The following is a 22667-nucleotide window of genomic DNA, read 5'->3' as shown; positions in this document are numbered from 1 at the left end:
GATTTGTCCCAAGGGCTCTCATTATGCCCTATATCATTTCAAATATACCTCGTACACTTATTATCATATCCAATTAATATACATCATATTAATAATCCTCGTCTACATACAAAATAATATAATTAGCACACAACAACTTTCTTAAATGCGCTTAAGTATTTCAAAAAACATTTCCGGGGTGCTACATACTGTACCAGGGATGAACATGTTTGTTTACTTTTGTGTCTATTTTGATTCCCTTAAAATGGGTTGGTTAGAAGGTTGCAAAAGAATTATTGGTTTTGATGGATGCTTCTTGAAAGGGATGTGTAAAGGTGAGTTACTGGTAGCTGTTGGCAAAAATGGGAACAATCAGATGTTTCCAATAGCATGGGCAGTTGTGGAGACAAAACACTCTTGGACATGGTTCATTCAACACCTGAGTGCTGACTTGGAGTTAGGAGATGGTTTCAACTTAACAGTAACGTCAGACAGTCAAAAGGTAAACTCCAGCTTACACTTATTTTACTATTGTCTACTATTCTTAACTTCAATTAAATGATATTAACTTTACTATTGTCTGCTATTTTTACAGGGATTAATACCTGCAATTGAAAACTGTTTACCAATGACATAGTATAGGATATGTGCTAGACATATATAGTCCAACTGGGCAAAGAAATGGAAAGGTGAAGAAAGAAGGATACAATTCTGGAGATGTGCCAAGTCTTCCTTTGTAGTGCAGTGCAAGGATGAGTTTGCAAGATTGGGAATGCTGGGGAGAAACATATGTGAGTATGTTCTGGATTACAACAAAGAATTATGGGTAAGGGCTTATTTTAGTCCTGTGTCTAAATGTGATGTTGTTGAAAATAATATGTGTGAGGCATTTCATTCATGGATAGTGGTACCTAGGCACAAGTCAATTATAACTATGTTAGAGGAAATCAAACACAAAGTGATGACTAGAACTGTTGATATGAGGAGATTTGCTGAAACTTTGATAACAGATATATCCCCAATAGCAAGAATGAATTTAGAAGAAAATAAAGATGCATTTAGGAGATGTAAAGTTCTTTGGAATGGGGATAATGGTTTTGAAATTTCTGATGGTGATATTAGGCATATTGTTGATTTAAGAGAGAAGACTTGCACTTGTAGAACCTGGATGTTGAGAGGAATTCCATGCCCTCATGCTATTTGTTCCTTATATCACTTAGGACAGAATCCAGATGGCTTGGTTGAACATTGATACAGAAAGACCACCTTTATGAAAGATTACCAATATTTTATACAACCTATTCCCAACATGAAGATGTGGCCAGAATCATCAAATCTCTCTATTGAGCTACCTGAACCAAAACCAATGCCAAGAAGGCCTAAAAGATGTAGGAGAAGAGCAAAGGATGAGCCAAGAAAGAAACACGGCAAGATGTCAAAGAAAGGAGTGAAAATGACTTCTTCAAAGTGTCATCAGTTAGGTCACAACAAAACTGCATGCCAATAAGGGGTAAGATCAAATAATTTTCTATGATTTTAGCATTCTATAATCCACACTAGTTGTTTATGCTTCTAGCCTAACATATGAGATACTCAAGCAAGTCAGTCAACTCAAAGAAGTCAGCCAACCTCAACCATGCCTATCATTCCATCCTCAATTTGTGAGGACACATCTGCTGTGAAAAGATGTGGTCAGAGTAAGTTTAGTTCTGTAGGAAGAGGAAGAGGAAGAGGAAGGGAAAATGGCCTAGGAATGGGATAATTTAGATCAACAGCTAATTCTATGGAAGGAAGGGGCATAGACACACAAGCAGCATATGAAACTCAACAAACAATAGGATATAAGAGGCCTAGGCAGGCTGGTTTTGGTGTTTATCAAGACACAATGATTGGAAGAACTGTCATGAATGTAAGTTATACCTCTGTTATAATTTTTTTGTTTAAGTTAATAGCAGACTCTAATCTTCTATTATTTTGCAGCATGGTAACCCTTTAGGAGAGGGTGATATCACCCGGTACAAATAGGGATGCATCTGCAACTAATATAGACCTTGGATTTGCACCTAATGATTTGAAATTATAGAGGATTTGTGACTATGTTATTGTAAGACCCCGTAAGTTTAACAACCTTGATACCGTTATATGCATTTGATATGGTAATTTGAGTGGAACATTTTTGTAAAACGAAAGTTTGAAAAATATAATTTTATATAGTTATTAATATTACTACTTTCGAACATGCTTTAAATTATACACATTATATGAGAAAGTTTATGAGATTTTCTTTATTGTAAAGATAGAAATTATTTTTTCACAAGAAAAGAAGGTTATCTTTTTACCATTTTAAGAATTAAGCGTAGGAAAATTTGTGCTCTTTATATGAGATTAGAAAAATTAGAAGTTGAGAAAATATATGTATTTTTATATGGATATTTTAATAAAATAATAGTGTATGCATTGATTTTATATGGTACCATGATTTATTAATATTTTAATATTTTAATAGTAGTACTTTAGGATGAGGACAAGACTATTTTCGAGGTTATAAGTATTTATGATATGTCAAACAAGTGATAAGTAAGTGTTATAAAGGTCAGAGGGTAAACGAATCGAAGAGATTGAGTATCGCCGAAGTTTGACAATTTGGGATAAAATATGGTCCAAGCTATAATACCCGGTATTTATAGACTAGTGACATACAAGGTACCACATGACCATGATAGTAAGGTGTATAAAGTATGTTAAAAGTGAGTAGTATTTTAAGTAATTTGAGATAGTTCTTAATTATGTGGATAATTGGGTAATTATAAATTTTTAGTGGGAGATTAACTAAGTAATTAAGCTAATTAAGAAAATTGGATAAGCCTAAAGGGCTCCCAACGTGGCAGCCAAGGAAAGCCCAATAAATGACTCTTAAGTCATAGAGCAAGATGGCACATTTAGGGAGTTTTGGTGGCTCAGTCATCAAATAAGTGGGCCCCACACCCACTAGGATTAAAAATCTTTCAAAATCACTTAAGAGAGATACAAGTATCTCTCTTAAGTGATAATGAAGGAAAACTTCATCAAATTCATACGAAGATGATATTATGTAATAGCAGCGTGAGATGCAATTCTAAGAGAGCACGGTACAATCTTTCTCAAGAATATTATACGGATTTTTCCCTACTTCGATCCGTCGTTACGTGTTTTTCGCAAAGACGCGTGTTATAGGGATTATCAAGAGAATCGGCTCAGGTATGTTAAGACTATCTCTTATTTTCTTTTGGCACGATCCAAGTAACGATACATAAACGTAATGTTATTTCATAAATGGTTCTACTCTTAGTAACTAAGAAGGTCTACGTTGTTCGTTCGTGTAACATGATATTCAAAGCATGCCTAAGCATGGTCCTAACTCTCTATTAAGGTATTTAATAAATATGTTAATGTTCATAATGGTATTATGTGCATCATGCATTTACTACCAAGCTACGACCGGTTGGGCAGTTACACATTTACCACCGAGCTACGACCGGTTAGGTAGTTACACATTTACCACCGAGCTACGACCGGTTGGGCAGTTATACATTTACCACCGAGCTACGGCCGGTCGGGCAGTCATGTATTTATCACCGAGCTACGACCGGTTGGGCAGTTACACATTTACAACCGAGTTACGGTCGGTCGGGAAGTCATGCATTTACCACCGAGCTATGACCAGTCGGGCCGTCATACATTTACCACCGCGCTACGGCCAGTCGGGCAGTTACCACCGATCAGTTGGGCAGTCATGCATCATACGATATGGATAAGAGTCTCAAAGAGAAGCATTATATATATAAGTATAATAAGTACGCATATACAGAGACTCTGGTTGATTCTTATATCTCTTTAATTAATGTTGACTTATTATTATGTTTCAGTTCCGCCTTACATACTCGGTACACTATTCGTACTGACGTCCTTTTGTTGTGGACGCTGCATTCATGCCTGCAGGTATATGTAATTAGTTTGACGAGCCCTCATAGTAGACGAGGTTAGCATTCGGCGAAGGATCGGTAAGACTCCACTTCATTCGGAGTGCAGCCGAGTTTATAAGTCATCGTGTCAGAGTTTTGCTACAGACTTATTATTAGGCAGGGGCCTTGTCTCATTTGATGTCGAATAATCTTAAAGGCTTTGTAGACCATAAGTTTATTTTGTACAGTATGTCAGAGGCCTTGATGACCCATATGTATTAATGTTTTAAGAACGATGGTTCATTGATACAATATTTTCTCACTTATAGTTAATCATTATGAGTTGTGACCATGTTTGCTCATGATAGTTACAAAAAAAAAAGGTTACAGAATGGTTCGCTCGGGCCAGTACGGTACCGGATGCCAGCCACGCCTCTCCAGCCAATTTTGCTTCATTTTCTTTGACCCTTTTTAGCAAACCATTAATGGTCTTATTAGCTTGATCGGAAAAGTCTTTGTCATACAATCTAAAGTAGTCGCAAGCACCTCGATCCTTCAAAGAAGGATGAATCAGAATTAAAAAAAAAAAAGTAACCCAATTTGCTAAGCATAAGTACAAAAACATGGCCGGCTCACTTTGTCCAATTAACACCCATAAAATCGACGACCTGGATTTTTGGGGGACCATGAAATTTTCAGCTTTGCATTAAAACCACAACAACAAAAATTCAATCCCTTTTGACATCTCTCTTCTCTTTGCGACATGGCTACAACAGCTATGAAGTTCAAACTCTAAATTTGGGATGAAGAACAAAAAAAAGACAACTAGTACAATTTCCTATAAATTTAACGCAAGATTCAACAAATTGAAGAAAAAATGCAGTCTTTGAATATTCATGGAGATGGAGCTTTTGAGATTTAAGGCTTATTTTGTAACTGTTAATGAAGAAAGAGATAGGGAAAGCGGGTATAAAAGGGGGCCCAACGGTAAGATTTTGTCAGCGTTAAAATGGGATTGAAATTAGAGACTCACGCGTGACCTGGGTGTGGAAACTCACTCAATGTGACAAGTCAATATTTTGTGTTTAAGTGGCACATGAGGGAATGAGTTGGAGTATCAAAATGAAAAATACCAAAGTAAATATGTCAAAATAAAAAGCGGAGTCGAGTTTAAGGGGCGGTTTATGGGTTTGGCCAAGAATGTGACAGTAAAGTAAAACGATTTTTTCCAAGAATAAAATAAAATGACAGTATTAAATATGAATACAAAAAGATTATGAAAGTAATAATAATAATAGTGGGAATGAATTGAAATGGTGATTGTCCAGGTGTTAAGCGGTTGAGCCAATCCCGTTGGGCGTTGGTTTGAATCTACTAAAGCGCAGAAGCAGAGGCTCTCTCTCTGTGTCTCTCTCCCTCAGAGCCCGGCGCTGTGTTGAGACTTCAGAAATTCAAATACTGAGCTATCGTCTCCTCGTATCAAATCAATCCACCTCTACTACTTTCCTTGTTAAACTTCACTTCCCTTCTTAAATACCCTTCCCACTCCTTTTTATTACAACTCATTTATAATTCCTTTTTTGGGCCATTGCGGTTTATACACCATACACAATACATTTCTCCTTAATCTCCGACTGAAACCAAACCCTAGACGCCCATTCCGGTTCTTTTAAGTTCTGGCCGTTACCCCCCTCACCCAGGTATGCGTTTTCTTCCCTACATTGCACCTTTTTTTCCATAGAAATGATTTATTTTTTATTTTTTCTGTTTATTTATGCGACAAGTTCTGACCTTTTCCGTTTCTGTTGATCGATGACACTTGTTTATGCTTGAAAAGAAGCGAGCAAATCTTTTTTCTTGCCTTTTGAATTCTTTGGATTTTTTTTCTTCATAAATCTTATATGACGAAACTAGGGTTTTGTTTTTTGAACCGACATGTCGTTCATTTTCTTTTATTCATTTGTTCGTTTTTCATTGGATTTCCATTTCGGTGTATTATGTAGAATATGTTATTTGAGCTTGTTTTTAGAGCTGATTGCTAGAATGTAATTCTTGATCCACATAATATGCTGCATGCTATTAGTTGTCAGAATGGATAAGAGTGACGTAGAGATGGAGGATGCCGAGAAGAATGCCCAAGATGTTGAGAATATGGCTGAGTCTGAAACTAATACGCTCAATTCCACTCTGAAACGTGAAGGGCCTGCTCTTGATGGCCAACAGTCCACCGACTCATTGGTGGAGTGCCAAGACAGTGCTAAACCAGAGACACAAGATCAAAATAACTACTCTGAGAGTGGGGCTAAGAGCCGAATGCCTGCTGAAAATGGGAACGGAGAGCAGAAGACCGCTAGTAATATAGTGGAAAGTGAAAGCAACGTTAATGATGAGGCAGTGGGCCAGACTGATTCAAAGGGTGTGGTAGAGGAATTTGATGCAAAGTGCAAGGTGGAGGACCAGAGGAATGCTGCAAGTGAGACACCGAAACAAAATGACGCTATAAGCCAGCCAGAGAGTCAAGGCATTGCAGTAGGTGATGACCAGAACGGATCTGGAATAGAATCACTAGACCAAAACAATGCTACCGGTCGAACAGAAGGAGAAAACAAAATTGAGAAAAAAGAAGGCGATCTTGATGCAGATGTGGCCGTGAAGAATGAAGAATCTATTGGAAATGCTACTGACCATGATAGTGGATGTGTAAACATGCAGGTACATGAGGGGCTACCTGCTAATGAAGTAAATGAGAGTGGAAGAGAGGTGAAGGAACTTCCTCAGGCTGAGAACTCGATCGAAGAGGTTCATCAAAATGGGAATGATATGACGGTTGATGAACACAAGGAAGTGGAAGACAATACTGCAACTGTTATCACTGATGGTGGTGCGAGATCGAATGAGTTGTCAGAGACAAAAGACGATGTTAAGAATACTGCTACTGCAAAGATGCCAGAGCCAGCAACTCCAAATTTGCCGGTGAAATCTGCCACTGCAAAAGCTGGACAGCATACTGGGGAAGCATCAAATAAAATCTTTGATGAAGCAAAGGTTCGTGCACTGATACTCGAGGAAAGGTTTGATCTGTAAATGTTGTGGCAATTACTTCATCTTTCCAGATTGATCAATAATCTTTGTAAATTATAGATGGAGGATGAGGATGATGAAGATGAGGATTGGAGTGGTGATGGATCACCCGAGGACCAAGCAGCATTTATGATAGAACTTGAAAGTTTTTACAGGGAGAGGGCGATGGAATTTAAACCACCTAAGTTTTATGGGCATCAACTTAATTGCCTGAAGTAAGTGTCCAATGTTTTTCGATTGTCCATATCTTACATTTTGCTTCAGGTACATATAAGATTCTTTCCATGATATTGGCTGATAGGTTATGGAGATCTGTGATCAGATTGGGTGGCTATGACCGGGTAGGTCTTTGTCTTCTTCACTTGCACGTGACAATTTTGTATTTGTGTTATAGGAGTTTATAGATTCTCTGCATGTTGTACAGTAGAAGGGAAGAAGAGCTCAAATGGCAGCAGGAGATGAATTCCTTTTTCTTCTCTCTGTCTTCTGTTCTGCTCTGGAGCTTTTTTCCTCAAGAGCTGTCTGGTTCATGTCCATTCAAAGTGCTTAGTTCTTTCCCGATTCATGCTTTCTTTTCCTCTATCTATCTTCCAGTTTTTGGTGTTCTCTAGTTCCTTCAAATCAATCCACTGCTAAAATGTGCCGGAAGCTCAATTGCTATTTAATGAAATTTCTTTAGTTAGCTTGAAGCATAATTGGATGGCTTCATGCCATCCGACTTGGGTCAATTACTAAAGAGTGAGGATTATTTTCTAAAATGAACGGACCTTCCTAGCCAGTCCTCCGCTAACCAGGGGTCGTGAGCCAACATTTAGGTCTGGTAAGCCTTGTGAAGGGTTTGTAGGTTCAGCTGATAGTAGGGGGCTGTTTGCAGACCTATATTCAATGCATAAAACTGTCCCTTATTTGATAATTTAAGCCTTTCTTTTTTACTACAAATACAATTCCACCTCTGGCAAAAGGTGAACCCTTCAACTGAACTTGCTCTCTTGTGATAGCTCATTAGCTTGAGGTGGTTCACACAATTTTACATGGTATCAAAGTAGGTTGATTGCTAAGGTCAAGTCTCATTGCCACCTACCTATCACAAAAATTATTCAATGTGCCTAGTCCAAGATAAAGAATCAGGATGTGGGGCCGTTCTGTAAACCTAAAATAAATGGTCAAAAGTGTCCCCTTTCTAGCAGTTTAAGCTTTTACATGAGGTGGGTTGTACAATCTTAAAATTAAACTGTTTATATGTTAGTTGGTTTCAATGAAAAGGTTCCAGTTGTTTATTTTTTCTTCTGCTGCTAGGAATTAGGATGACTAATTGCTGATTTGTGTGCGTATCTTGTACTACTGAGAGATGAATTTCATGTTTTGAAATGGATTATCATGCTATTTTTGATGGTCTAGTATTAAATTAATTTAATTTTTAGGTGACTGGATCCAAGTTGTGGCGGCAAGTTGGCGAGTCGTTTAATCCCCCCAAGTAAGCTTCTGATGAATCCTATTTCATTATGAGAGTTGAACTTAAAGCATGAATCTTCCACCCTTACAATGAAGAATGTAGCCCCTACCTTTTCAAGTGTCAAGTTCCCTAGTGTATGAAATGGAGATAAGGCATTGATGATCAGACATTAGATTTTTGTTTGCGAGTGAGATAAGAAATTTTCATCCAAAATTTAAGGTACTCAGCTGAGGATTATTTATGAGGTATAATTCAGGAAGCGGCACTCATGCACCATATGGATAGAGGCTAAAGTTTAATAATTAATATTAATGATTTGCAATTTATAAAGACAGGTCTTGTGGGCAAGGAAATAGAACTCGGGCCAAGAATTGGGATCAGCTCAACACAGAGTAATGCTGGAATAGAGGGCCCATATGTTCATCAACTTGAATTCACATTTATCAGAAAAGTAAAAAAAAAATGTCATTGAGCTTCTGCTTCATCACAGAGTCTAGATTGTATGGATAAGGACAATGGTCTCTTCTTTTGTACCTCATAAGAAAAAAGGACTATGGTCTTTCATCAGAGGAACATGAATATGTAAATTTTGAAACTTGTGATACATGAGGATACCATGCAAACACATATATAATATACCAAAAGGGGAAAATACTCATTAAACCCAAAATACAACACTACTTGTTCTTCTTTTGATAAAATACAGCACTGCTTGTTCTTATTTGACAATGATAGGTGTGGTCTAATTAAGAGTATAATAGCTCTATATGCGTGCCTCTTGAGTGGTGTCTGATCTGTATCAGTGCTGGAATCCTGTGGCACTTGAAGCCTAATATTTGTTAAGCCCGTAGTGATTCTCAACATCTACAGATATTGGGGTGTTATTATGTTAAAGCCGCCATGTAGTTAGACCTCGCAAATGACCATAGATGTCTGTATGTCTCCAAAAAAATGAGTGAGAGCTAACAAGGATAAATTGAGAGGTGGCAATGACCAGAACTCTTTTGATGCTCAAATAAGATAAGAAGTTACTTGATTGACGGTCAACTTAAAGAGAGAACAAAACAGAAGCTTCTGTCAGTTTTTATTGTAGTATCTGTAATTTTAAATTTTTTTCCTTTTTGGATATGATTATCTTCTCTTTCAGGACTTGCACAACTGTGTCCTGGACATTCCGCATTTTCTATGAGAAGGTAATAAACCCAGGTTCCCTTGATAGCTAATAGCATATTTTTGCCATTGTTGTCCATTTTGCGTAGCTTGTGATAAGTGATTTTTTTGGACATTAAATAATCTCCAATGTTTGTTTGTGACACCGGAGCTTTGTAAAACTACGTAGTGACAGTAGTGATAATTTGTTTGCTGAGGTCTATAAATGTTGCTCCCTCTGACCACAATATTGTCTTGCTTCTCGGACCTTCTTTAAATTAATCCTTTAGTATTGACTACTCATAATATTGTTAATATTTTTTTGAGAAATGGTAATATTGTTAATATTACACTTCATCAAGTTACAAAGAACTTGATTTCATTCTTTTAAGATTTCAAACTTAATAATATCTTTTCATCCCATTTTGGATCCACTTATCTTTAATCTACAGTATAAACTTAAAACTTCTGATAAGATGCATGCCTACTCAAACTAAGATAGTGAAAATGGAGAATAATGTGGTATTACTCCTAGTTTTATTTTATAAACTAATATTTATACATTTTTGGTGTGACATTAGGCATGGTTGTGGGAAGGCAGCTCAATGTCCTTTGGCTTGTTTGGAATTTAATCACTCGCTAACCTACGTGGAGCCATTCTGCATTGTCTTGCCTTTTTTAAACCAATATTGGATATTTAAGTCTAATTGAACAATATCTTTTCTTGTCTCTGCATATTTGATTTATTTATTTATTTATTTATAATTTTATTAGTTTTATCATCTGGAATAACTATTTATCTCTTACTATCACTTTATGTACTTTTTTTTTGGAGAAAGAAAAATAAATTACCATAAATAATTAAATTATATACCTTCTTTTCATATCCAATGCTTTCTGCATCATAGGCCCTTTTAGAATATGAAAGGCATAAGACGCAAAGTGGCAAGCTTCGACTTCCTATTTCTGCTCTTCCTGAGGCAGGTGTTGACAATGAGGTAAGCTTGTGTTTACATTTCCGCTCCTCGTTTTACTAGCTGTGCACCTTCTAATTGATCTACCAGGAAAACAGGGTTGTTGAGTCATGAAAGAATTTTTGACTTGACTAGTGTTTCAATTGGCAATGACTATTGCAAAAAACAGCATCACTTAAGCACTGAAATCTTACAAGACTGAATGACTATAGATTCTATCCATTGCAAGAAGTCATAAGGTCCAACCTGTTTCAAAAAGGGGCAGTTCGGTGTACAAAGCAACTCGCGTTCACGCGGTGTCCAGGGAAGGGCCGCACCCCAACGATATGTTTTTCATATTACACCAAAAAGTCAAAAACTGTGGACGTTTATATTTTATCCAAGAACTGCTACTGCTTTTCCTTCAAAACATCTAAAGTTTGATTTTTCTACACTGTCCATGCCATGCACATTCAGATTGTACTCCGTAGGACCTTGAGAGCTGCCTTTTCATTCTATCCTCTCGAACTGCTAATGGCCTCATTTAAGTTGCTTGGCGTTACCCATTTTACTCCAAAAGGGCAAGCGAAAATGCACCAACTCTAGGTTATCAAAAATATCCACCAAGCCTACCGAGTCATTGGGGATGCAGAAATAAAAAGTTAAGCATATCAGAACCTCTTCCCTTGAAGATTGACACATGTATTGCCAGAAGATTGCTAGCCTGCCTTTTTTTTCTCCTTTAATTTGGAAGATAAATCTTGCGGGTTGTTTTAATCGATAACTGAGGATAACAGATTGCAGTATCAACATTAAAAAGTCTTGGCTTGTGAGTGTCTTAGCTTCAAAGATGCAAAGTCAGAGATGTATGCTTTTTCTATAAATCTGGTTTTAAATGAGGCAATAGACAGTGCAATATCTTGGAATGTGCATTATTGTCTGAGCATCAAGTATGTCATATATATTCAATATATACAACAACCCAGTGAAATCCCACAAGTGGGTCGATTATTCAATATATAATTAGTTAAAAATTTATTAAGATATAAATTCCAATTGGCCCAACTGAGTCATGTTCCACAGCTTAGTGTCGAACTCCCAGGTAAGAACGTGGGACCTCTACGAAAATAAATCTTGTTGCTTTTGTGATCCTAACTTGAATACAATTGGTTTTCCAATTTTCTAGAAAGAGCATCTACTGACATAAAAAAAATTCCGAGAAAGAGCTGTAACTATTCTTTATTCTCATTCATACTAACTTTTATAGGTTTTTTTCTCTATTTTTTTTCTTTAGAAACTTCGGACAACTATTTGTGAATGAAGAAGCTTTTGAAGTTTTGATGTCTTAAGCTCTGCACAACTTTTAATGACTGCTTCAAACCCCTCCCCCCCCCCCCCAAAAAAAATTTAAAAAAATAATAATAATAATAATAATAAAAAAAAATAAAGCGTTGATGAGTCATTGTGAATAGCTTTGTGTAGCTGTTTTGATAGAGATAGTTTCATCTATATTATCTTTCTCCATATTAATCAAACCAATGGGCCCTCTTAGGCATATTTTGATGTATAAAGTGAACCATACTCCAGGGAAATGCTTATCAAGCTCCTGGATCAGGCAGGGCGAGAAGAGATGCTGCCGCTCGTGCTATGCAAGGATGGCATGAGCAACGTCTTCTTGGTTGTGGCGAGGTTGGCGAGCCAATTGTAGCTGAAATTATAGAACTCTAGAAACATTTTTTCGTCGTGTTTACCTTTGACCATGTCTCTTGATATGTAATTTTTTTACGAATCTCCTGATAGGACAAAAATGCCAACAGTACGCCAAAGCGTGAGAAGAATCTCAAAAGCATTGGTAATGTTCTTTCTGGTTTCTTTACCAACCTCAGCCCTTCATATTTCTGTTGGTGTAGCTCGTTTTTGGTTATGATAGTTCATTTTGAAGTGTCATATTCAGCATATCTGTGGCTGGTAGTGGCTATCAAGGACATAATATTACTTGTAGGCATCTGTCAGATACAGGGAGTATGAAAGAACTGATGATATTCGTTTCTTTTGGGAAGTCACATAGTTCTGATCTTATATTTGCATTCAGGTTCTCTTAAACACAAGAGACCAAATGAAGTGGAAAATCCTGCGAAAGCGGCACGAACTGAAACATCTAAGCAGTTAAGTTTTTGATCCTCTCATCTAACATCTTTCTTAGTCAAAATTAGTTTATCTTGTTGGAACTCGCTTGGTTTAAATATCTTAGTTTGATGTAGCTACTCAAACTCCATAATTTGCAAGTTGCTATATGTTGGTTACTTGGTTTCATCTCCATGCATGTTCTTTTATTATTTTTTGGGTTGTAAAAGATTTCAATTATCAACTTTGTCCTTGGAGCATCCGGACGTGTTTGATTTGCTCAGTTGTCGTATCATTGCACCTGATGTGTCGATCCCACATAGTTCTTTTTATGGGTAAAGTTGATTATCACTGGCTTCTTAGATTTGATTTTGTAGTTTGGTACATTTATATACAACCTTTGTAGTGTTATATTAGGTTGTGGACTGTAGTTACGTAGGTTATGGGTGACAGACCTACTTTCCTAAGTTGTACAACCAATATCTGTTATATTTTGCTCTTAAAGGATGCTCAAATTCTCTATTTTAGTGGGGTCATAGACAGATAAAAAAGCGTGAGAACATGGCTAGATCATAGGTGTACATAGGGAAGAGAAATACCAAGGTGGAGAAAATTATACAAAAATGTTGTCCTCCCATCTTAAAGGAGTAACCCTCTTTAAACTGCTTGCTAGCACACTAACCTCTAGAATTAGCAAAGTCGTACCTGTAGAATTCTTCATTTTATACCAGACCCCTATTAATTCCCGCAACCTGTGTTCTGCGGGCTCTACAAGTGGTGCATATCTAACTTTTGCACTATGATGGTTCGAGCACTTTCTAGGTATTCTCCCCAAGAGCTACCATGTGAATTATCAAATTTTAGCTTTCTGCAAAAGCGAGGGTCTCGGAATTTTAGTTACCCAATAGACTATAGTAAGCTGCTGCCAGGAACTTGATAGCACACTAATCTCTAGAATTAGCAAAGGCGTACCTGTAGAGTTCTTCATTTTATACTAAACCCCTACTAATTCCCACAATCTGCTTTCTGCCGACTCTACCAGTGGTGCATATCTAACGGTCGCACCATGATGGTTCAACCATTTTCTAGGTATTCTCCCAAGATCTACCATGTTAATTATCAACTTTTAGCTTTCTGCAAAAGCAAGGGTCTCTGAGTTTTTAGTTGACCATTAGACTTTAGTACGCTGTTGCCAGGAACTTGCTTAAGAAAATGCTTAACATTGGTCTGTTAATCCATGGAACTGCAAAACTGTCCCTTCAGTGCTTTCACACCCTATTAAGAGATGATTTCCTCTTTTTTCTCATTATGGCCTTGACAGAAAGCTTATCCATCAACGAAGTCACAATACCTGCCTGATGATATGGCTTGTTTTATTTTGAAAAAAGAAAAGCTCTAGTGGAAGGTTTGGTTTAAGTTATTTTCAACATTGACTGAATGAATAAGAAAGGGTACTGTGTTATCCTTCAGGGAGTGAATGATTCTCAAACATAGCAGCATTCTTTTTAAGGCTTAAGATAAATCCTATAAGATTTTGCATCGTTTGTCTACCCCTTGTCTGCCTCCTCCTGAGAAGTTGTCTAGCTAAGGTGAATATCATGTTAGCACTAGCCATCTCCATGTTATCTCACAAATTGTAATCCAAGCACTGCTCGTTTCTTCTATTGATCATGGTGTTAGGGAGCTTATTCATGACTGATGATGTATATTATGAAGTTTCTCTTAAACAATTTGTACTTTACACTAAGCTTCACTTACTGTAAAGATCAACTCAACCTTACAATTAGCATGGCTCTGCTGTCTCAAAATTGACTATGCTTCCTGTGGCATATGAATAATATACTCCTATTTCTTTTCTTGGAAAAGTGGGTTGTAAATGGATTATGCTGTTGATTGAGCAGTACTGCTCTGCCATTTCTTTTCCTCTGTCCTCTTGTTCTGTTTTGAAACTAAATTAATTTCATTTGCCAGGTTGGTAACAACAGTTGTTGATTTGGGACCTCCAGCTGATTGGGTAAAAATCAATGTGCGAGAAACAGTAAGTTCCACTCAGATTCCAAGTATTTCTAGTTTATGTGTACTCTCTCCCATTGACTCGTAAGGATCCTTCGCAAACAGAAAGATTGCTTTGAAGTCTATGCTTTGGTGCCTGGGCTTTTGAGAGAGGAGGTATGTACCTCTTGTGCCACGTGTTTTCTTCAAGTACATTTCACTCTTTTGTTATGTTTTATTGTGTACAAATGTCATCTTTCTTTTTTTTTGGGGGGGGGGGGGGAATCAAGTAAAAGTGTACAAATGTCAGCTTTATGATAGTTTTCTAAAACATATGGATCTCAGGATTAGATTGAATACCATCTCTTTTGATGGAAACCCCATGTCAGTCGGAACCACTTAAAAGGAATTCCTACTTTGTAAGGAATGCATGCTAGACCTATGCTTCTGACTAATATGCGTGCTAGACCTTCATTGCAAGCTTCGTTAGTTATAAGGGGCGAAACAACTTCTTAAACTGATAAAACTTAGGGGAGGAGAATAGCTTAATTTTGGGAAGGAATTAGGTCCTGAACAAAATAGTAGCCTGTGTACTTTGACTCTATGCTACACAAAAAGAAAACTCATTTGTGACCAAATCTTTTCACTAGGGGTGGCAAATGGGCGGGTTGGGCTGAATTTGGGCGGGTCAAGATGGGCTGAGGCAATAAATGGGTCATTGCTTGCCCAACCCTGCCCAAAGTTTATTTGGGCTAAGATGGGTTGGGTCAAGATGGGCCAAACAATGTGTCATAACCCAACCCGCCCAATTTGAACCATCTTTTGTACTATATTTTTGAGAAACTTAAAATATCAAGATGCTCTTCTTTAATTGCAAATGTTTTCACTCATGCTTTTCCAAATGGAGTTAATTTGTTGTACTTTCTGGATATAAAAGAAAAACTCAAAGCTGGTTCAAAGTAATAAAGATATTCACTGTAAGCATTTCCTCATAAATTTACTACGTAATTCCTTTTCTGTTTCCTTCATCAATTGGTATAAAGAGATTTGGTTGCTTCTTTATATATCTCAGATAGAACTGTACTTTAATTTTTACTTAGAAGTTAAGGATATTGAATTTAATTACAAATAAAACTCAATGTATTTACTATATTTTTAATTTTTTTTGTGTTTCTTTCATCAATTGGTATAAATTAGATCTGGTTGCTTCTTTATTTATCTTGTTACATTTGATAGAATTGTACTTTAATTTTTTATTTAGAAGTGAAGGATATTGAATTTAATTACAAATAAAACTCAATGTATTTAATTGGCTGGTTAGTGAAATTTAATTACAAATAGAATTTTATACATAGGAAGCACAAACTTATTTTAGGCAAATTTTTTAGAATTTGCTAAGAAATTATTAGTATGTTATAAAATAATGACTTATTTCCATAAAAGTTATGTAATGAAAACGTTCAGATATACTCCCTCCATTTCAATTTATGTGAACCCATTTGACTGGGCATGGAGTTTAAGAAAAGAGAGAAGACTTTTAAACATGTGGTGTAAAATGAGGCACATATATTTTGTGTGGCTATAAATCATTGCATAAAGGTAAATTGTTTCCTAAAAAGGAAATAGGTTCACATAAATTGAAACGGAGGGAGTATAAATTTGTGTAACTAAAAAAGGGCCTAGTATAAGATTAGGAAGAAAAAAGAGAAAAAGCAATTTATTGGTTAGTAGCTGTCCACATTTAAAAAGAGTACATATTCTCAATTAGCAGTCCTGCTATGGGCAGTTTGACGGATCAGCTTTGGGCTGATTTATTTAATGGGTTAGGATGGGTTCTGCCCAAACCAGCCCATCAGGAAAATTCTTTATGCCCAACCCATTAAATGCTGGGCGGGTTGAATGGGTTTGGGTCACTTTTGCCAGCCCTACTTTTCACATCATGTGCACATCATCCTCAAGCCCTTCACTTAATAAATCCCACTGGGCTCTTTTTCTTCCTTTTTTTGGGCTTTGGTTTTTGTATATGAGAATCAGAGGCTTGGTTTTTGTAGGCGTAGAGCTGTTTCTGTTTTACCCGATTGCTTCAAAGGATGGATTAAGCAAAGGAGCAGGGAAGTTACTTACATATTATTGCTTGATAAAACCCTCATCTCACGTTTTGCAGTTGTTCAACAGTGAAAGAAATTAAAGAGATATTTTCAAGGTTTCATTGAAGTTGGTGACTTTACTATAAGAAATTTTTGGTTTGACACCAGGGAATTTGTGGAATATAATATATGGCTAATGCAATTTTAGCTTTAATTTCACCAAACTATTCAAACTTTGACAGGTTTAAGATGTTAATTTGGGATATGGTAATCTACTATTGCTTCCCTTTTTCAATTTAGAATTGGGCTAATCTTGTTACAGTGTATTTCATTTTCCCTCTGTTTACCCATCCATGTTACATTCCAAGGACATAAAAATGAGCGGCTATTGATTGATCTGAGTCATTATTAGATTCTAGTTGATAATGATCTAAAAGTTTTCATTCCTTATTTATTGTGTGACCAGGTGCGGGTTCAATCTGATCCTGCTGGCCGTCTGGTCATAACTGGTCAGCCAGAGCAACTTGACAACCCTTGGGGTATTACCGCCTTCAAAAAGGTACATTTTCCTATTTTATTAATGTTGACTTTAACAGAGGCATTCAGTGATCCACGATCTATATCTATCATGCTTTTGCGTCATATTTTGCATGTGCTGGAACTGATGGTTTTCTAGGAAAAGAGAAACTAGTGTGCTTAGTGGTGCCACGAGAAGGTGGAAAATTTTCCCGTGTTCAAGTTTCTCAATTAATATTTCTTTGAATGGAGTCTCAAATGTTTCATCGATAGGAGAGCTATTTAATTATTCTGGGAGCACAAATAAGCTAAATGAATTCCAATTCATAAACTGAAAACTAACTTCCTATCTATCTTACTGGTGTGAGTGTCATGTTTACTGCAAGAGTAATGTTTTTTAATTTCACTAATCCTTTTTATTGGCATGGGAGCAATAGTAACAGTAGGTACATTCTCTGTTTATATCTTTGAAGTCGGTGGCTGTTAGATCTCTGGGTGGATGAAGTATGATTTTTCATCTAAGTATTACTGAAAATAGCACTTCTGATCTCCATTATCCTGTGACATGTAAATACTTGTACTGCCAAGTGTTCTTTTTTATGGCTTGAGTTGGTTTTCTCAGGTAGTAAGCCTACCTGCTAGAATCGATCCCCTCCAGACTTCTGCTGTTGTAAGTCTTCATGGACGGCTCTTTGTTCGTGTACCATTTGCACAGTGAAATATTTGACTCGAGGAAGTCTTGAACATTTAGCTGAACCTGACAAAGCATGGATGCTGGTAGTTGACGAATGTTGCTGAGTCGTCACATTGTGAATGATAGGCCTTAGATTGTTGGAGTTGTGTATGTTTAGTTGAATCAAATTAGTTGTTGACGCTCTGTGGGTCAAAACTTGAAGCTAGGGCCCTAACAGCAAAGGAGGCACATCAAGCCGCCCTAACACATTTTTTACTCTGGGATTGGGGTAATTTATGATGGGAATAGCTAGAACTTAGTTTGTTGTTCTGATGCTAATGTCGATACTAATTCATTTTCTAGTTAGCATTTGTCAGTGCCTATCTGATATGTCAAGCCTGACTTGACACCTTTATTTGTTAACACCTTTATCTTGGATTAAAAGGAACCAAATGACAGCATGTGGAAGAGAAAGCATTGTAGTAGTATAGTTGCTTAATTCTAGATAAAATGTCATTCAACTCTTCCCCTCTATTCACCAAACAACCTTGGGGAAAAACATGGAAAAGAAACCGAGTAGGATTGGTAAACGGGCGGGTTGGGTCGGATGAGTGGGTTGAAAACATGTAATTCAAAAAACGGATAAATTATCCGACTCGACCTAACAAATTTAATATGGATAAAAAGTGGGTTATCCGGCGGATAATATGGTTATTCATATTATCCATAGTTTCTTGAATATAATCACTTTTGGGAGAATTTTTAGTCTCCCAACCTTGAGTAGCCCCCAATTTAAGGCTTTAGAAATATAAAAGTTAAACTCATTTGTTCATATTCATAAGACGGATAATATGGTTCTTATTTAAGGTTATCCATTTTTTAAGTGGATAATATGGTTCTTATTCATATTCGACCCGTTTTTAAAATAGTTATTATCCAACTCATTTTCTAATGGATAATATGGGTGAATAACTGTTTTCTTTTAACCGTTTTGCTACCTCTAAAACCGAGATAAATTGGTCCTTCCGTCTTAGTTCGTTGGAATTTAAACCCGCACTACTTGAACTTCAAACTATTGGTTGATGGTGGAGGTGCTCAACTCATTGCCATCCGTCTTATTATATAAGCAACCGCAAAATGAACTGGACGATAAGTTGAGATAATGTGCTTATATTTATATATAATTTTTTTTATGGACATATAAAATTTTAGGCCAATCAGAGTCCGTAATTTATCTTTTTACAAAATCAACATATACTAATACACACGAAAAAGAAGATAAAATTACAATTTCATGTTGCATGACCCAAAACACCAAACAATGAACCCAAAAATTTGCGAAGCAATGAGTATTGGTCAGTAGGTCGTTTCATGCGGACCTACGAAATTTTAGGCCAGTCGGAGTCCATCAAAAAAATTCTACAAAATCTGCATGTACTAATACACACGAAAAAGTGAATATAATAACAAATTCGTATTGCATGACCACAAGACGCCATAAAATGAACCATAAAGTCATGACGAAACAATGAGTATTGGTCACCGTTTCTAATGGACATACGAACTTTCAGACCAATCGAAATCCGTCCAAAAAATACTACGAAACCAACACGTACTACAAAATCAGCATGTACTAGTACATACGAAAAAGTAGATATAAGCACAAATTTGGGTTGCATGAGCTCAAAACAACAAAAAATGAATGCGAAAGTTATGGTGAAGTGATGAGTATTGGTCACTAGGCTGTTTCGTATGGACATACAATATTTAAGGCCAATTAGAGTCCGAAAATAATATTCTACAAAATCAGTATATACTAATACACACCAAAAAACAAATATAGTCATAATTTTGTGTTACCTGACCTCGAAACGTGCACGCGTAAGCCATATCGAAGTAAGGAGTATTGGTCACTCGACCGTTACTATGAACCTACGAAAATTTAGGCCAATCAGAGTCCGTCAGAAAATTCTACAAAATTTGCATGTACAACATACGAAATCTAGGAATCGTTCTCAATTCCTGTTTTATGGCCCCAAAAAGCCAAAAAAATGAGAAACGGTCATGGCGAAGCGATGAGTATTGTTCATTAGGTCGTTTTTTGTGGGCTCGCAAAATTTAAGGAGATTCGGGACTGGTCACCCGAATTCATGCAGATGGCGTGAACCATAACACACGAAAACTTGTAATCGTCTTGAATTCCTATTTTATGGCCCTAAAATACCAAAAAATGAGGAATGGGCATGGCGAAGTGATGACTATTATTCATTAGGTCATTTTTAATGGGCCCGCAAAATTTTAGAAGATTTGAGGCGGTCGCCGAATTCGTGTTGATGGCGTGGACTATAGCACACGAAAATCTGGGAATCTTCTTGATTCGGGGTCGGTCGCCCACATTCATGCGGATGGCATGGATTCATGCACATGGCGTGGATTGTAGCACACAAAAATTTGGGAATCGTTCCGAATTCCTATTTTGTAGCACTAAAACACCAAAACATGAGGAACAATCATAGATAAACGATTAATATTATTCATTAGATCATTTTTGATGGGCCCGAAAAATCTTAGGATATCGGGGCCGGTCTCCCGAATTCATGCAGATGACGTGTACTATAGCACACGAAAATCTAGGAATCGTCCTGAATTCCTGTTTTATGGCCCTAAAATGCCAAAATTTAGGAATGATCATGGCGAAGTGATGACATTATCCATTAGGTCATTTTCTATGGGCCCGAAAATTTTTAGGAGATTCGAGGCCATGTCACCAAAATTCATGCAGATGGCATGGGCACACAAAAATATGGGAATCGTCCTGAATTCCTATTTTCTGGCCTTAAAACGCCAAAACATAAGGAGTGATCATGGCGAAGCGATAACTATTATTCATTAGGTAATTTTTTATGAGCCGACAAAATTTTAGGAGATTCGGGGCCAGTCACTCAAATTCATGTTTGATGGCGTGGACTATACACACGATAATATGGGAATCGTTCTGAATTCCTATTTTATGGTCCCAAAATACAACAAATGAGGAACGATCATGGCGACGCAATGACTATTGTTCAATAGGTCGTTTTTATGGGCTTGTAAAATTTGGGTGATTCGAGGCCGGTCGCCCGAATTCATGTAGATAGCGTGAACTATAGCGCACGAACATCTGGAAAAAAGTATCCCCATCATAGTGAACCTCTCCTTGTGATCGGGTGGGAATCGTCGCGAATTCTTGTTTTATGACCCTGAAATGAATAAATTGAGGAACGGTCATGGAGATGCGATGACTATTGTTTATTAGGTCTTTTTTATGGGCCTGCAAAATATTAGGAGATTCGGAGCCGGTCGCCCGAATTCATACAGATGACGTGGACTATAGCACAAGAAAATCTAGGAATCGTCTTGAATTCTTCTTTTGTGGCCCAAAAATACCAAAACAATGAGGAACGGCTATGGTGAACGGATTACTATTGTTCATAAGATCGTTTTTTATGAGCCCACAAAATTTTAGGAGATACGGGGTTGGTCTCCCGAATTCGCGCAAATGGCATGAACTATAGCACAGGAAAATCTGGAATTGTCTCGAATTCCTATTTTATGGCCTAAAACTCCAAAAATAAGGAACAATGATAGTTAAGTGATGACTATTATTCATTAGGTCGTTTTTTATGAGCCCGCAAAAGTTTAGAAAATTAGGTGCTGGTCGCCCAAATTCATGCAGATAGCGTGAACTATAGCAAACGAAAATCTGGGAATCGTCCCGAGTTTCTATTTTATGGCCCAAAAATACCAAAAACGATGAATGGTCAAGGCGAAACGATGACTATTATTCATTAGATCATTTTAGATGGGCCCGCAAAATTTTAGGAGCTTCGAAGCTGGCCGCCCGAAAATTTGGGATTCGTCTTGAATTCCTATTTTATATCCCTAAAACGCCAAAATTGAGGAACGGTCATGGCAAATCGATAAATATTATTCATTAGATTCTTTTTTAGTGGCTCGCAAAATTTTAGGAGATTCGGTGTCGGTCGCCCAAATTTATATAGATGGCGTGGACTATAGCACACGAAAATTTGGCAATCATCCTGAATTTCCATTTCATGGCCCTAATACGCCAAAAATCGAGGAACGATCATGGCGAAGCAATGACTATCGCTTTTGGTGGGCCTGCAAAATTTTAGAACATTCAGGGCGGTCCCCGAATTCATGTTGATGGCGTGGAGCACACAAAAATCTTGGAATCGTCCTGAATTCCTTTTTTATGGCCCTAAAACGCCAAAAAATGAGGAACGGTCATGGCAAAGCGATGACTATTATTCATTAGGTCATTTTTTATGGGCCGACAAAATTTCTAGGCCGGTCGTCTGAATTCATATAATTGGCATGGACTATAATATATAAAAATCTAATAATCGTCCTCAATTCATATTTTATGGCCCTAAAATGCAAAAATAAAAAAACGAGGAATGGTCATGGCGAAGCAATAACTATTGTTCATTAGGTCGTTTTTTATGGGCTCGTAAAATTTTAGAAGATTCGGGGACGGTCGCCTGAATTCATGCAGATGGTGTGGACTATAGCACACGAAAATCTCGGAATCGTCATGAATTCTCGTTTTATGGCCATAAAACGCAGAAAAAGAGGAACGGTCACGGTGAAGTGATGACTATTGTTCATTATGTCATTTTTATGGCCCCGCAAACTTAAATGAGATTCAGGGTCGGT

General features: G+C 37.1%; 2 protein-coding genes across 3 annotated transcripts; both read left to right on the top strand.

Annotated features, from left to right (window-relative positions):
- The first annotated feature begins 244 nt into the window (after positions 1-244).
- On the top strand, positions 245-1231 carry LOC108943991 (uncharacterized). Its single transcript, XM_018768627.1, has 3 exons — positions 245-481; positions 575-599; positions 720-1231. The coding sequence occupies exons 1-3, from the start codon at positions 245-247 to the stop codon at positions 1229-1231; spliced, it is 774 nt and encodes a 257-aa protein (XP_018624143.1).
- Positions 1232-5265: 4034 nt separating this feature from the next.
- LOC104089351 (AT-rich interactive domain-containing protein 5-like) lies at positions 5266-18371 on the top strand. Of its 2 annotated transcripts, XM_009594245.4 has the most exons (14): positions 5266-5620; positions 6004-6965; positions 7062-7216; positions 7303-7342; positions 8423-8475; positions 9602-9647; positions 10512-10601; positions 12144-12245; positions 12357-12408; positions 12649-12721; positions 14652-14718; positions 14799-14849; positions 17226-17318; positions 17898-18371. In XM_009594245.4, exons 2-14 carry the CDS (start codon positions 6012-6014, stop codon positions 17991-17993), a joined length of 1872 nt encoding a protein of 623 aa, XP_009592540.1. In that variant the 5' UTR covers positions 5266-5620; positions 6004-6011; the 3' UTR covers positions 17994-18371. The 2 variants fall into 2 exon arrangements, with proteins under 2 accessions (XP_009592540.1, XP_009592615.1); XM_009594320.4 differs by lacking the exons at positions 17226-17318; positions 17898-18371 and adding an exon at positions 16724-16865.
- The last annotated feature ends 4296 nt before the right edge of the window (positions 18372-22667 follow it).

The sequence above is a fragment of the Nicotiana tomentosiformis genome, chromosome 4, assembly GCF_000390325.3.
Source record: "Nicotiana tomentosiformis chromosome 4, ASM39032v3, whole genome shotgun sequence".
Classification (NCBI taxonomy): Eukaryota; Viridiplantae; Streptophyta; class Magnoliopsida; order Solanales; family Solanaceae; genus Nicotiana; species Nicotiana tomentosiformis.
Note: the sequence above shows the minus strand (reverse complement) of the source record. Positions and strands in the feature narration are given on the sequence as shown.

Coding starts and splice junctions, on each gene's coding strand:
- LOC108943991 (XM_018768627.1), top strand. CDS start 245: ATGGGTTGGTTAGAAGGTTGCAAAAGAATTATTGGTTTTGATGGATGC. Junction 482..574: donor TAACGTCAGACAGTCAAAAG/GTAAACTCCAGC, acceptor CTATTTTTACAG/GGATTAATACCTGCAATTGA. Junction 600..719: donor AATACCTGCAATTGAAAACT/GTTTACCAATGA, acceptor CTTCCTTTGTAG/TGCAGTGCAAGGATGAGTTT.
- LOC104089351 (XM_009594245.4), top strand. CDS start 6,012: ATGGATAAGAGTGACGTAGAGATGGAGGATGCCGAGAAGAATGCCCAA. Junction 12,246..12,356: donor GTCTTCTTGGTTGTGGCGAG/GTTGGCGAGCCA, acceptor ATCTCCTGATAG/GACAAAAATGCCAACAGTAC. Junction 14,850..17,225: donor CTGGGCTTTTGAGAGAGGAG/GTATGTACCTCT, acceptor TTGTGTGACCAG/GTGCGGGTTCAATCTGATCC.